The 14,881-nt window shown below is 49.7% G+C and overlaps 2 protein-coding genes across 4 annotated transcripts; one reads left to right on the top strand and one right to left on the bottom strand.

The window, feature by feature from the left end:
* The first annotated feature begins 5,988 nt into the window (after positions 1–5,988).
* Positions 5,989–9,601, top strand: Cdc20 (cell division cycle 20). Of its 3 annotated transcripts, none has more exons than XM_045150459.1 (10): positions 5,989–6,303; positions 6,495–6,643; positions 6,729–6,825; positions 6,945–7,073; positions 7,169–7,365; positions 7,486–7,580; positions 7,725–7,953; positions 8,091–8,216; positions 8,889–9,006; positions 9,411–9,601. In XM_045150459.1, exons 1-10 carry the CDS (start codon positions 6,210–6,212, stop codon positions 9,587–9,589), a joined length of 1,413 nt encoding a protein of 470 aa, XP_045006394.1. In that variant the 5' UTR covers positions 5,989–6,209; the 3' UTR covers positions 9,590–9,601. The 3 variants fall into 3 exon arrangements, with proteins under 3 accessions (XP_045006394.1, XP_045006393.1, XP_004672546.1); XM_045150458.1 differs by having other exon boundaries at positions 5,989–6,366; XM_004672489.3 differs by having other exon boundaries at positions 5,989–6,390.
* Positions 9,602–9,949: 348 nt separating this feature from the next.
* Elovl1 (ELOVL fatty acid elongase 1) lies at positions 9,950–14,481 on the bottom strand. Its single transcript, XM_004672490.3, has 8 exons — positions 14,351–14,481; positions 12,045–12,104; positions 11,673–11,863; positions 11,417–11,497; positions 11,237–11,293; positions 11,045–11,150; positions 10,826–10,962; positions 9,950–10,680 (listed from the first exon to the last, which is right to left on the bottom strand). Exons 1-8 carry the CDS (start codon positions 14,439–14,441, stop codon positions 10,459–10,461), a joined length of 945 nt encoding a protein of 314 aa, XP_004672547.1. The 5' UTR covers positions 14,442–14,481; the 3' UTR covers positions 9,950–10,458.
* Positions 14,482–14,881: the final 400 nt, after the last annotated feature.

Here is a 14,881-nt window from a genome sequence, read left to right as displayed (position 1 = left end):
CTTGGTCAGGTGTGGTAGGATATACCTTTAATTTCATCACTTGGAGGCAGAGGTAGGAGGATCACTTGAGTTCAAGGCCACCCTGAGACTACACAGTGAATTCCTGGTCAGGCTAGGCTATAGTGACACCCTACCTCAAAAAAAAAAAAAAAAAATTCCTTGGATGTTCCTCCCTCTGCCTCAGGATGAGGGCTTACTTACAGAGCATGGGGACCACTCTGAATGACAACTTCCCTGCGGCCACTTCTAGAAGCTCCTTGTCCCTGTCCAGGAGTATGAGACCACAGAGCAGCCCTGTAGTGGGCCTCACTGTGTGTGGGCTTTCCCCATGGATGATCCTCGCTCAGTCCCAGTGTGTGGGCTTACTTACATGGAGACTCCAGAAACACCACCTCAATGAAGGTCCCTGTTCCTAGATCTTTTATTCTCTACATACTCTATCTCCCCCAGAGGTTACAAGATCTTGTTTGCTATTGTATATAGCTGGTGCAGGGGGCACGTGAATCTAAGATGGGTGTCTAATGACCCTCCCCACAACTTCTGAGTTGATCCAGCTGCTTTTTAAAAAATTTATTCTTTATTGACATATTCCATGATTGTAAACAATATCCCATGGTAATTCCCTCTCTCCCTCCACTTTCCCCTCTGAAACTCCACTCTCTATTATATCCCCTCCCCCTCTCAATCAATCTCTCTTTCATTTTGATGTCATCATGTTTTCCTCCTATTATAATGGTCTTATGTAGTAGTGTCAGGCATTGTGAGGTCATGGATATCCAGGCCATTTTGTGTCTGGGGAAGCACATTGTAAGGAGTCCTACCTTTCCTTTGGCTATTATTTATTTATTTATTTATATTTTGAAGTAGGGTCTTGCTCTAGCCCAGGCTGTCCTGGATTTCACTATGTAGTTTCAGGGTGGCCTTCAACTCATGGTGATCTCTGCCTTCCAAGTGCTGGGATTAAAGGCGTGCACTACCACACCCAGTTTATTTAATTTTTTTGATTTTTAAATATTTGTAATTTTTTATTTATTCATTTGAGAGAGAGAGAGAAAGGAGGAGGAGGAGCGGAGAGAGAGAGAGAGAATGGGTATACCAGGGCCTCCAGCCACTGCAAATGAATTCCTGATGCATGCATCACTTTGTGCGATGGCTTATATGGGTCTTGGGGAATCGAACCCAGGTCCATTGGCTTTGCAGGCAAGTGCCTTATCACTAACCCATCTCTCCAGCCCCTTATTTTGGTTTTTGGAGATTGGGAGCCCAGGCTGACCAGGAATTCACTATGTAGTTTCAGGCTGGTCTCAAACTCACAACAATCCTCCTCCCTCTGCCTCCCAAGTGCTACAAATAAAGGCATGCACCACCATACCAGGCTCCCTTACCAGGTTGACCTGGAATTCACTATGTAGTTTCAGGGTGACCTTGAACTCATGGTGATCCACCCAAGTGCTGGGATTAAAGGCATATGCCACCACGCCCGGCTTTTTCTGTTGTTTTGTTGTTTGAAGTAAAGTCTTGCTCTATCCCAGGTTGGCCTGGAAGTCACTATCTAGTCTCAGGCCTCAAATTTATAGCAGTCCTCCTACTTCAGCTTCCAGAGAGCTTGGGTTAAAGGTGTATATCACCATACCTGGCACCTCTTCCCAGTTGACTAGCTGCCAAGACGCTGGAAAAAGCTATGCAACCTGGAGGGGGAGAAAAGTCACCAACACCACCTAACCAGCAGTGGACCCTGAACATTCTATCCTGGGCAGCCAGGCCAAATGTACCAACTGGTACAATGGTGGCATGTCTGGTATGGGAAAACCAACTGCTCTTTGATTTGAGGGAAACCCTGCATCTACCTGGCACTGACAACCTAATCAAAAGCCTATGGCTAGGGAGGTCATAAGGGGGAGGAGAAACTACTACTGTTGTCTGCCTAAATAGATATATTATGCCCACTAACCTGCCCTCTAAATGCTTATGCTTATGCCCATATATCAATACTGCTCTCACTTTTGGTTAGAGAAGATTCTCTTTGTAGATGGCAATGACCATTGGAGTGATTCAAAACTCACAAAAGTGCTGAGAAGTGACAGTAGAGTATTCAGCCCTGAGACATCTCTAGCACACCCTTCAAAGCCCAAGACCATTGCTAAGAGCTGGCAAAAAGAATATAAGAGCTAAAGGAAGAGGAGTGCTTACAATACTGTCCTCCAGACACAAAGCAGTCATAGATAGTATTTATGACTCATAATGGCTGATGCTATCTACACAAGGCCTGCATAATAGGAGGAAAAAATTATGACATCAAAATAGGAGAAGGGATTTGGGAGGGACAAAAAGAAAGGGTGATGGGAGGGGATTATGATCATGTCTATAGGTGTAGAAGTTGTCAATAAAAGTGTAAAAACGAGCTGGGCATGGTGGCACATGCCTTTAATCCCAACACTTGGAAGGCAGAGGTATGAGGATCCCTGTGAGTTTAGGGCTACTCTGAGACTACTGAGTGAATTCCAGGTCACCCTACCTCTACCTATACAAGACCATCATAAGAGGAGGGAAAGATCACGACATCAAAATAAAAGAGAGACTTATTGAGATGGGGAGGGGATATGAGGGAGAATGGAATTTCAAGGGGGGAAGGGGGGAGGGAGGGTATTACCATGAGATATTTTTTATAATCATGGAAAATGTTTTTAAAAATTGAGAAAAAATAAAATAAGATTTTTTTTAAGTGTAAAAAAACATCAGGCATTGTGATACATGCCTTCAGTCCCAGCATTCCAGAAGCAGAAGTAGGAGAATTGCTGTGAGTTTGACTCCAGCCTGGGACTACAGGGTGAGTTCTAGGTCAGTCTGGGCTTGTATGAGGCTCTACCTCAAAAAACCTAAAAAAATAAGTAAACAAAAGAGAAGCCAGGATTCAACTCTGTCTATCTGGGAGACAAGGAAGGTTATACTGACCAATGAGAGACACTATGGTTTACTCTCATGGGGCCTTTAGATTCTTAAAAATTTTAGAGATGTTGTCTTGCACAGCCAGCCTTCTTTCCAAAATAGGGTCTTCCTCTAGCCCAGGCTGACCTGGAGTTTATTATATACTCTCAGGCAGTCTTGAACTCACAGCACTACTCCTAACGCTGCCTCTTGAGTGCCGGGATTGAAGGCATGTGCCACCACATCTGGCTCTAGGTCCTTTTTTTTAAAATTTGGTTTTTCAAGATAGGGTCTCACTCTAGCCCAGACTGACCTGTAATTGACTATGTAATCTCAAGGTGGCCTCAGACTCACGGCAACCCTCCTATCTCTGCCTCCCAAGTGCTGGGATTAAAGGCGTGTGCCACCGCTCCCGGCTAGATCCATATTTTATAGATGGAGAAACCAAGGCCTAAGGAAAGAATTTGCCCCAGATCATGCAAGGAGGTTGAGAAGAATTCAGATATGACTCCCATTAAATCCAAAGCTCTAATAGTGACTTGAATGAGTTATGGGAATATGCTCAGGGGCGAGACAGCAGTAAAATAATAATAATGGGTACCATTTATTGACCATCCGTTAATTACTGTGCAAAACAGTTTATAGACTTTTTGCTTGTTTTTGTTTTTAGGAAACAGGCTCCTATGTGACCCAGGCTAACTTTGAACTTCATGCTGCCAAGGATGACTTTCTGATCATTCTGCCTCCACCCCCTAAGTACTGGGATTACAGGCCGGTGCCATGATACCTGGTTTTATGCAGTGCTGGGGATCAAACCTAGGGCTTTATGCATGCTAGGCAAGCCCTGTACCAACTAACCTACATTCCAAACCCACCAGACATACTACTCAAAAGTTCCATTTCTAGCAGGGCCTGGTTGTTCACACCTTTAATCCCAGCACTTGGGAGGCTCAGGTAGGAGGATTGCTGTGACTTTGAGGCCAACCTGAGACTGCATAGTGAATTTTCAAGAGTCAGCCCCTATTTCAAAAAATTGATAAACCAAAAAAAAGCTCAATTCTTGGAACTGTGGAGATTGGTCAGTGGTTAAAGGCACTTGCTTGCAAAGCCCGTTGGGCCAGGAAGAACTTCCCAGTACCCATGTAAAGCCAGATGTGATGCACAACGTTTATATTCATTCTCAATCTTTCTCCTCTACTAAAAAATAAATGCATGCCGGGTGTGGTGGCACACACCTTTAATCCCAGCACTTGGGAGGCAGAGGCAGGAGGATTTCTGTGAGTTCAAGGACACCCTGAGAATACACAGTGAATTCCAGGTCAGTCTGGGCTAAAGTGAGACCCTACCTCAAAAAAAAAAAACCAAAACAAAAAATAAGCTGGGTGTGGTGATGCACACCTTTAATCCCAGCACTTGGGAGGCAGAGGTAGGAGGATCGCTGTGAGTTCTAGGCTACCCTGAGACTACATAGGGAATTATTCCAGGTCAGGTCAGCCTAGAGTGAGGCCCTACCTCAAAAAAAAAAAAAGAAAGAAAGAAAGAAACAAAGAAAAAAATACAAAAATATTTTAAATTGCTGGGTGTGGTGGCACAAGCCTTTAATCTCAGCACAGAGGGAATTCCAGGTCAGCCTGTGCTACATTGAAAAAACAAACAAAAATTTAAAATTAAGTAGATGTTCAATTCTTGTCAGTGGTGATGGTGCACACTTTCAATCTTATCACTTGGAAGGCTGTGATAAAAGTGATATAGGAAACTAAGGCTCACAGAACCAGAGACTGAGTGAAGAATCAGTTTATTTTTACACCAGGGGATTCTTTTCCAAAGCCTGGACGCTGATTCTTGGTGGGTCAGAGCTTGGACTAGATTGAAACCCTACCTCAAAAGTTCTGGTGGGCAACCAAGAGCAATAGCCTGGGAGTAACCCTGCCCCTATTAACAATCTATAGCTTTTAGGTACATTATTATTATGGGATACTCCAAACATTTTTTTTTTTTTTTTTTTTGAGGTAAGGTCTTACTGTGAACTCACTCTGCAGTCCCAGGCTGGCCTGAAACTCAAAGTGATCCTAACCTCTGCCTCCTGAGTGCGGGGATTAAAGGCGTGTGCCACCACGCCCACGGTGTACATTTTACATATTTTTTTAGTTTTTTTGTTTATTTTTATTTACTTATTTGAGAACGACAGAGAGAGACAGAGAGAGAGAGAGAGAGAGAGAGAGAGAGAGAGAGAGCGCGCGTCAGGGTCTCCAGCCGCTGCAAATGAACTCCAGATGTGTAATCACCTTGTGTATCTGGCTTGTGACTCCTGGGGAATCAAGCCTCGAAACGGGGTCCTTAGACTTCACAGGAAAGCGCTTAACCGCTAAGCCATCTCTCTAGCCCTACGTCTTATATTTTGATTAACCTTCTTCCTACTCCCTCCTCTCCCCCTTCCGACCCCACTTTTTTTTTTTTTTTTTTTTTGACATTAAGGAACTCACTTCCCCTCTTTCAGCTTCACTTTCTCATTAAAACAAAACACCCAAGTGTTACTTCCTTCCTAGCTGGGTTCCTGGTGCACCCTAACCCTTCTTTTCTTAAATGCACTCGGGGCCCTCTCTCCACCCCTGGCTGGCCGGTTGCCCACCGTCACTAAGGGCTCAAGTTCCTTGGGTCACCCCACCTACGTACGCCTATAGTACAGCTAGGCTTTGAGTATGAACTTCAGGCTGTAGACATCCCCACCTCCGCGCCTAACATTGCTAGCTTGAGACTCGTGAAGCGACTCCTAAGAATGAATGGAAGCGAGTAGTGGACGCAGGCCCCGCCCCAGACGCGCTGGACACGCCCCTAACGCTGTCAAGACTCCGTCTCCGGGCGACCGGTTTCCACCTTTCCAAGCACGCTCCACAGCGGTACTCTCGTGATATCTGGGACTTCCCCCCGGAAGACCCGCCTGCCCGCGCTGTCGGGACCAATGAGAGAGGGCGACGGTTGCGACGGTTGGGTTTTGAAGGAGCCAATCAGTGCTCGGAGCGGTGAATTTAAGACGCTCGGCCAGACGTGCCGGAATCCAGTCAGAAGCTGGTTGCTCTCGGAGTGCGCACGCTGAGAAGCCGCGGAGCGGAGCAGAGGACAGCTACGCCCTTGTGGGATAGGGGCTGTCGCCGAGGGTCCCCGGTCGTGAGGCCGGCCGGGAACTGAACAGCCCCGCGAGGTCCCCGACTCAAGCACTCGTCTCTTCCTCCAGAGCCCGGCGGGCACCGACTCCAAACACCCCTTCGCCCCTGCAGACGTTCCCCATGGCTCAGTTCGTGTTCGAGAACGACCTGCACTCCCTTCTTCAGCTGGACGCGCCCATCCCCAATGCACCCCTCGCACGCTGGCAGCGTAAAGGCAAGGAAGGGACGGGGCCGGCCCCCTCGCCCATGCGGGCCGCCAATCGATCCCACAGCGCGGGTAGGACACCGGGCCGAACTCCTGGTGAGTGGGACTTGGCGGGTCACCGCGACTGAGAGCCTTCCGAGCTTCCTGGTCCGCGGGTCTCGTCTGCCTGTCTGATTTCTCTCCGCCCCTCCCCCCGCCAGGCAAATCTAGTTCCAAGGCTCAGACGACCCCTAGCAAACCTGGCGGAGACCGTTACATCCCCCATCGCAGCGCTTCCCAGATGGAGGTGGCCAGCTTCCTCCTGAGCAAAGAGAATCAGCCTGAAAGCGGCGAGACGCCCACAAAGAAGGTAATGACTTCCCCAAGGCGCACAGGCAATAGTGCCCGTTGCGCTCCCGCATTCTCCCTGCCTCACCAGCGCTGTTTTATGTCAGGAGCATCAGAAAGCCTGGGCTTTGAACCTGAACGGTTTTGATGTGGAGGAAGCCAAGATCCTCCGGCTCAGTGGAAAACCACAGAATGCCCCAGAAGGTAAGTTTTTGGAGGTCAATCCACCCCCAGGGGCTGAGGGGGGAGATACTTTCCCACCTCCACCTAAGGTCGAGGGAGGTGATGTCCGCGTTCTCAGAGTCTAGACCCTTTTACCACAGGCTACCAGAACAGACTGAAAGTACTCTACAGCCAGAAGGCCACACCTGGTTCCAGCCGCAAGACTTGCCGTTACATTCCATCTCTGCCTGATAGGATACTGGATGCCCCTGAAATCCGAAATGACTACTGTAAGTGCAGCCTTATCCCTGCTGGCCAATGGAGAGATGGTTGGGCATGGAACAGGCAAGCATGTGCTCAGCTCTTTCCGTTCTGCCTCTGACAGACCTCAACCTTGTGGATTGGAGCTCTGGTAATGTACTGGCTGTGGCACTGGACAACAGTGTGTACTTGTGGAATGCAAGCTCTGGTGACATCCTGCAGCTGTTACAAATGGAGCAGCCTGGTGATTATGTGTCATCTGTGGCCTGGATCAAAGAGGGCAACTACCTGGCTGTGGGTACCAGCAATGCTGAGGTGCAGGTGAGACTGACTCCTATCTTGTAACTCTTGTCACCAGACCTAGGGAGGAGCTAGCTTGCCCATCTACACAGAAAGATGTTAATGCCAAGCCCAATCTGACTAGTGTCCTTGTCTTTGCAGCTATGGGATGTGCAACAGCAAAAACGGCTTCGAAATATGACCAGTCACTCTGCCAGAGTGAGCTCCCTAAGTTGGAACAGCTATATCCTGTCCAGGTCAGTGGCTTTTACTAGTCTGTACCATATCAGTCAGATTTTGCCTACCTCTATCCTCTGTGCATACCTCCAAGCTGAAACTCTGGTTTGTGCTTTGGACTGCTTAAGAACCTAAATATTTTTTTTTTTTCCTCTCTTGTTCAGTGGCTCACGTTCTGGCCATATCCACCACCATGATGTTCGGGTAGCAGAACACCATGTGGCCACTCTAAGTGGCCATAGCCAAGAAGTATGTGGACTGCGCTGGGCCCCAGATGGACGACATCTGGCCAGCGGTGGGAACGATAACTTGGTCAATGTGTGGCCTAGTGCTCCTGGAGAAGGTGGTTGGGTTCCCCTGCAAACATTCACTCAGCATCAAGGCGCTGTCAAGGTTAGAAAAGGGGTTTCACACCCTCAGCTATAAGCTAGAAACTATTAAGGGGAAAGAGGATGGTGGGATTGGTCTGGGTATATTTGTGTTTCCTTGACTAGAGCTCTATCTGCTTACCCTACCTTTATCCCATGTAGGCTGTTGCATGGTGTCCCTGGCAGTCCAGTATCCTAGCAACTGGAGGAGGCACCAGTGACCGACACATTCGCATCTGGAATGTCTGCTCTGGAGCCTGTCTGAATGCTGTGGATGCCCATTCCCAGGTATTCTTTACCACATGTACATATATATAATATATACATATATATATAATCTCCAGTCCTAGGTCCTCTAGATGCTATCACCTCCATACATCCCAAGTCAAACTTGTCACTTCTTTTGTCTCCCTGAAATGTATTGTTCTTCCTTGGTGCTGCTTCAGAATGGCAAGGCCAGCTCAGACATCTGAAGCCTCCTAGAGTCCTTCATCTTCTCTCTAGGATGTTTTAGCTTTTCCTTACTGTCATTCTGCTCCCCCACACACACACCCACCCACTTCATCACCTGGTCTCCAAGCACATTTTCTTCTTTTAAGACAGTATCTCACTAATAGTGATGGCTAGTCTGAAACTCACCATATAGATGAGGCAGACCTCAACTTGAAGTGATTCTGCTGCTTGAGAATGGCATTACAGATGTGCACTGACCATACCCAAATACCCAGCCTCTCAAGCATTCTTTATCTCTTCCATTCTATACTCTGCACTGACGTCTAAGTGGTCTAGTTTGCATGTGTAATAGTCCTTCTCATTCATCATCTGTAAAATAGACAATTCTCAAGGCCTGTGATTATTCAATCCATAGCACCTGTCAGGCTGCTTAACACTAGAATGGACTCAGTCCTAATTGGAGTAGCCCTGGGTATGTGTCTTACCCAAACCAACCTTTCTCCACAGGTGTGTTCCATCCTCTGGTCTCCCCACTACAAAGAGCTTATCTCAGGCCATGGCTTTGCCCAGAACCAACTGGTTATTTGGAAATATCCAACTATGGCCAAGGTGGCTGAGCTCAAAGGTAAGTAGCTAAGTGAAAGGATTCTACCAGACAGAAAGGCCACATATTATTCCATTTGTATGGAATGTCCAAAGTGGTAAATGTAGAGACAAAACAGATGAATGGTTGCTAAGGGCTTTAGAGAGAATAATGAAAATACCATTTTAGGGCTGGGAAGGTGGCTCAGCAGTTAAAGGTTAAAGCTTGAAAATGTTATGTTGTCATACTAAAGGTATGTGTGGGCTGGAGAGATGGCTTAGTGGTTAAGGTGCATGCCTGTGAAGCCTAAGGACCTTGGTTCAATTCTCCAGGTCCCACATTAGACTGATGCACCCATTCTCATTGTCTCTCCTTGTCTGTTTCAAATAAAGATGACTAGCACAATTGGAGGATGTATATATTCACATACACTGATCTTGTTCTAGGTCACACAGCCCGGGTCCTGAGTTTGACCATGAGCCCAGATGGGGCTACAGTAGCATCAGCAGCAGCGGATGAGACCCTGCGGTTATGGCGCTGCTTTGAGTTGGACCCTGCTCGGCGACGAGAGCGGGAGAAAGCCAGTACAGCTAAAAGTAGCCTCATCCACCAAGGCATCCGTTGAACAGACTTAGCTCAGTTGTTTTTTTTTTGTTTTTTTTTTATTTTTCTAATAAAGTTATGTTTCCCTTCTCTATGTGTGATCTATATATGTGTTATATATATATAACAGTAGTCTTCCTGTGGGCTGTCTCATTTAGAGAAATGTTTTGTAGGCAAGTGCTTTATCACTGAGATATCTTTTGAGATAGGGTCTCATGAAGTTGGCCTTGAGTTCTTCATTCTAGCCTAGGCAGGACTTGAACCCTCTATCTCAGCCTCTAGGAGCTTACAGGCCTGCCCAGCAGCCTTTATCATTTGTAGATAGCCCAAGGGGAAAGGTAGCTATGTACCCCACTTCCATTTTACACATGTACACACAGCCTGTTTTCTTCTGTCACTTTAATAAGACAGTGAATACACAGTGTCCACAGGCTGTATTGCCAGGCCCACTGCCCACCCTGACCTTTGGCCCAGAAGCTCCTGCTTCAGTGTGGGATGGAGGAGGGAGCCTGAGTCCATAGTGACAGATTATTGCTGACCTCTCCTGTGTGAGGAAAAAGGCCACAAGACCCTGGTAGGGGCCAGCCCTGAGTGTTCCTCTCCCAAGTTTAAGGCAGGGAGGGAGAAGCAAGTGTCCAGCCCTTTCAGCCCCCAGCTCAGGTGGCAGAGGGCAGTGAGGCCACATCCCTGGAGCTGGCTGGGAGAAGTGGGTGAGGAACGGAAGAGATGGTCTCTCTAGACCAGATGTGGGGAAGGCAGGGCCAGTCCCCCTCCCTACTCAGTCCTGACCACATGAGCCCTGGTCACCGGTGTAGGTGGAGAGAACACATGGATGCTGCCCAAGGTGCAGTCCTGAGGCACTTAGGTGGGCGCCTATCTAGGCCATGCTTCTCAGTTGGCCTTGACCTTGGCAATACCTGGAGCTCCATTTTGCTGAGGTGCACGAGGAAGCCGCTTGCCCTTGGTATAAGAGTGATACCAGAAATTGGAGAACAGCACAAAGAAGATGGTGCCATACATCCAGATGAGGTGGATGATGACTGGGTACTGGTAGTTGCAGTTGGGCATGAAGTAGTACTGGGTAATGTGCAGGGAGACCAGGACAAACTGGATCTAGGATGGAGAAAGACAAGAGTCAGGAACTGAGGACCGGGAGTAGGAAAGATAAAGGCTGAGTGGGAGGGAAGGGGTCAAAGGTGAGTTAGGTTGGATAAAGGATACAGACAGAATGCTGGGGGTTTGGTTATGGGCCCCTTACCAGTTGAATGGCTGTCATGTGTTTTTTCCACCAAAGGTAGGGCTGAGCCACAGGGCCAAGGGCAGACAGTCCATAGTACAGGTACATTACAACATGTACAGAAGAGTTTATCATGGCATGGAAAGAGCCCATTCCTCCTAAGGGGAAAGAAAACAAGGTCAGAGTTGAGCCTGTGTTCCCAGTGGCCACTTCTCTTCCCCAGTGGCCTTTGCCAGATACCTGGAGCAATCTTTATCCCCCACCACCAGCTCCAGGGAAGCACTGAGTGATGGAAGACATGTAGGAAGGTCACCTGTCCATCCTTCTTTCGGAGAATAAAGATCACCTGAGAGAAGAGCGAGGAAAGGATTCAGTGCCAAGATCTTCCCCCCTCCTCTTTCCCTCCACATTCTAATATCTATAACTACTCACTGTGTCCATCAGCTCAATGAATTTGGAGAATAGAAAGAGCCAGGCCACTCGAACCATCTGTAAGAAGTCAGGGCCATCTCTTAATACACTACACAATACTCAGCCTCTGCAAACTAGGCCACGAGCAGAGGTCTTACCCTTCCCCAAAGTTGATTATGATTATCCTAAGGCCCTACTTACCCTAAGTGCCTCTGGGCTATTGGAAAAATCCACGGGGTCACAGCGCCAGGTATAGGTACTCAGCCAGCCAGACATAAGGAACTAAGGAACAGGTGTGGGTTAGACACCAAAGTTCCCTCCCTCCCTGCAATCCCTCCCTTTCACTAGCTGAAGAAATAGATCAGAGCCTCAGAAAAGAGAGATGCCATGCTCTGGCCCTAAGGCCCACCCGCCTTATCCTGCTGGCAGGAACTGAAGTCTATGCATCCCAGCGCACCTCATAGACAATGTAGAGGGAGAGTGCCACCAGTGAGAAGTTGTAGACAATCATGAAGCCACGGAGTTGGAAGGGCTTCCGATTGGCCATGATACGAGGCCCAAGTGAGAGGACAAAGTACACGTAGGTCAGGAGGATGGAGGTCACTAGCAAGGGGGACCCCATCAGAGGATAGTTCTGGATCCGGGGATCTGTGAATAGGGGTCAAAGGAGTCAGAAAGGGTCACAGAGTTCAAAAGGGCATCACCAAATCCTAGACAGGAGGTCTGGTCACAAAAAGCCAAGTGATTCATAAGGACTCTACTGGAACACAACCCTACATCCTGGGATCCCAGGGGGAAGGGAGGGGAAAGCTGGTGAATAGAATCTTACCTGCATGCTTCATCAACTCATGGTACAAATTCACAACAGCCTCCATCCTGATTAAGGATTCTGAGAAGGGATGGAGAACAGATGTCAGTCATGGCCCACAGAGGCAAGACACAGCCAGAACACATGCCTTACTAAGAAAGGACAAGGATGTAGATATAGCTCAGTTTAATCCTCAGCATGGCAAAAGAAAGAAAGAAAGAGTAGGAGAAGCAGCAGCAGCACATTTAAAGGAAGGAATTGCTGGGTGAGTAGAAGAAAAGAAGTCTGGGGGCATGTGTTCCCCCAAGCATCCTGTCTGGCCTATGGAGCACTGTTCCACCCTTCCTCTCCACACCTTACTCTCCTCTCTGCTCCTCTCCAGAAAGTTTTACTTCTTGGACTCCCCTCTGGTAGAGAACTCTCAATTCCAGGTCTCCTTCCAGAGTCTTTATCCTCACTGACAAAGCTCATCTCCACAGTGAACATTCTTATCCTTCCTCAACAAAGATTCTCATCACTCCAGTTCTGGCAGGTCATCATTGTCTCTGGGGATTCTCCCATTCAATCTCTCTTTCCTGCTCCCTCCTGCCCCAGGTAAAGTCCCTCAGTCCTTCCCAGGACTCCCATCTCTTCTCCTGTCCCTTGCCAGAGCTTTCACCCCCACGGTCCTTTCTGCCCCTTCCAGAACCTGAGCAGGCCTACAAGAGGTTCTTCCTCCCCGGTTAGACACATCTGCCCATCTGCCTTCCAGGGCTCTCACCTCCAGCTTCTCCTCTCTCCTCTCCTCCCCTCTTCTTGCAGGCGTGCTCTCCCCTCCAGGAGCCAGGCTCTTTGAGACTCCTGCCCTGGCGGCTCCACCTGTCTGACTAGATCTGGCAGCAGCCCCGCCCTCTGCCCGCCCCCGCGGCATTGGGCATGGGGTGGAGGGTGGGTCTAGGCCACAGGTCAGTGCCTAGGGGAGCAGGACCCACCAGGATTGGGAAAACTAAATAAAGCCCCAGACTCACCATCTACCACCACCCTGGACCAGCCAGAGGAGTTAAGATTCTAGGTTTTCCAGAAACCTTTCCTGACCCCAGCCCTGGGTTTGGCTGGAAAAAATACTAAAAATCCACACCCAATATGTTCTCCCAAACCAACCATGAATTCTCAGTTTGTCCTACTTCAGAATGGGCATAATCACCCTTCCCTTCTAGGGAGGAGCAGGGAAGCCAGTGGTATGTGAGGAGGTGGGGAAGTAGGGGAGATCTCAGGAATCCTTCCCTCCCTCTGGGAGGGATCCTCATGGGCTAGGCCCCCTCCTCCTCAAAGATGGCTGGAATGTCAGAGGAGGGCTCACACTGACAAATGCCTCAGCCTAGACCCAGGAGAGGATGCCAGAGGAACCAGGCAATTGCCTAACAATGGACGTGCTCCAGGTGCTCTATATCCAGAGACCCGTCATGGTCAGGCTATCCACATCTACACTCTCACACAGCTCTCCATCACCCCCAAGACACACAACAAAACAAGGGCTAGCACTGCCCTGCCTGACAGACCATTCCCACAGGCCTCCATTGGACTATGACATGCCTGGGTCTCAAGCATCACACCTGCCAGGGACTACATTCACAGTGGCACTCACACAATCACCAGGCACAGGGACCACAGAACAGGCCACTTGGAGTGGTGAGGGAACATCCCATCACTCACACCACATGCAGACATGTACCCTACCCGCCTCCACAAGGATCTCTTGAGTGACACTTCTCATTTCCTCACCCATGGTCACACTTTTGTTGGTGGCCTGTGCTATAGAGTAGGACCTAGCATTTTGGCATGTGTTGTCACACAGTTCCTCTCTGACACATGTGCACTTGCCAGCTCCTTATCTCCCTCAACCACCTTCCTTGTTCACACCGCCCCCCCCCCCACAGGAACTCTGAAGGACAGGAGGGCCTCAGACTTCTGGGAAGGACCTCTCCCCAAACTTGAGGGAAACCCTGGTATGCCTCCCACGGGGAAACTCAGCCAGTTGCTTCCTTCCTTTAAGATGGATGAAAGAGAAAACGCAGCGGCAAAGGGTAGGGATAGAGATGGGAGGGAGAGGGGAAAGACCAAGAAGTGGTGGAGAAAGGCCTAGGTGTGAGCAAATGGGGGTCAGGGGCCAAGGTGCCAGGAGAGGGAGGGTGCTGGTCAGGCCCAGCCCCAGAAGCTGGGACCTCCCACCCACTCGCCCCAGGAACAGCCTCGCCCACAGCCTGGGCAGGGCAGGGAGGACAGGGCTAGCTGGGCCAGCCAGGTAGGGGGCGCTGGCACGTGGGGAGCTGTGGAAGATCCACACTCACCAGTGGAGGCCAGATGGACAGCAGTGGAGGGCTCGGAGGGAACAGGGCCAGAGAGAAGTCCCCACGGCCAGCCTGCCGGCCACTTCCTCATCTGCTGGGCCGACTTTCTGTCACCAGAGGGGGAGGGGGCGGGCCGGTCGGGGGGCGCCTGCTGATTGGGCGGCAGGCCGAGGCAGGAGGGGCCGTCCAGTGCCCGCTCGGCCGGCAAGGGCGGGGGCAGGGGCGGGCCGCGAGATCCCGGGGCAGGAAGCACACCCAGCCCGGGTTCCCCACCCCTTCCTCGCATCTCTCAGCCTTCCTCGCTGATGGCTGGGGCCTGGCCCGCGCCCGGCTTCTAGACGTCCAGTCATCCCCTCCTCCCCATCGTGGTCCCATTCTCGACTCTCTGGACCAGTCCAGCAACAAGACCCATACATCTGCTGTCTGTCACATGCCCAGCTTAGGACTCCAGGGAAAGTTCCAGGGTTCAGCTCGCAGGGCGATCCCAGAGGGACTGAGTGGGGCCAGCTGTGCGCGCTAAGGGCTGATTGG

Source organism: Jaculus jaculus, chromosome 5 (genome assembly GCF_020740685.1).
Source record: "Jaculus jaculus isolate mJacJac1 chromosome 5, mJacJac1.mat.Y.cur, whole genome shotgun sequence".
In the NCBI taxonomy this organism is placed as follows: domain Eukaryota; kingdom Metazoa; phylum Chordata; class Mammalia; order Rodentia; family Dipodidae; genus Jaculus; species Jaculus jaculus.
This window is presented reverse-complemented; position numbering and strand designations above follow the sequence as displayed.

Coding starts and splice junctions, on each gene's coding strand:
- Cdc20 (XM_004672489.3), top strand. CDS start 6,210: ATGGCTCAGTTCGTGTTCGAGAACGACCTGCACTCCCTTCTTCAGCTG. Junction 7,366..7,485: donor CCAGCAATGCTGAGGTGCAG/GTGAGACTGACT, acceptor TTGTCTTTGCAG/CTATGGGATGTGCAACAGCA. Junction 7,581..7,724: donor AACAGCTATATCCTGTCCAG/GTCAGTGGCTTT, acceptor TCTCTTGTTCAG/TGGCTCACGTTCTGGCCATA.
- Elovl1 (XM_004672490.3), bottom strand. CDS start 14,441: ATGAGGAAGTGGCCGGCAGGCTGGCCGTGGGGACTTCTCTCTGGCCCT. Junction 12,105..14,350: donor TGTCCATCTGGCCTCCACTG/GTGAGTGTGGAT, acceptor ATCCCTTCTCAG/AATCCTTAATCAGGATGGAG. Junction 11,498..11,672: donor CCCTCTACATTGTCTATGAG/GTGCGCTGGGAT, acceptor CCTGTTCCTTAG/TTCCTTATGTCTGGCTGGCT.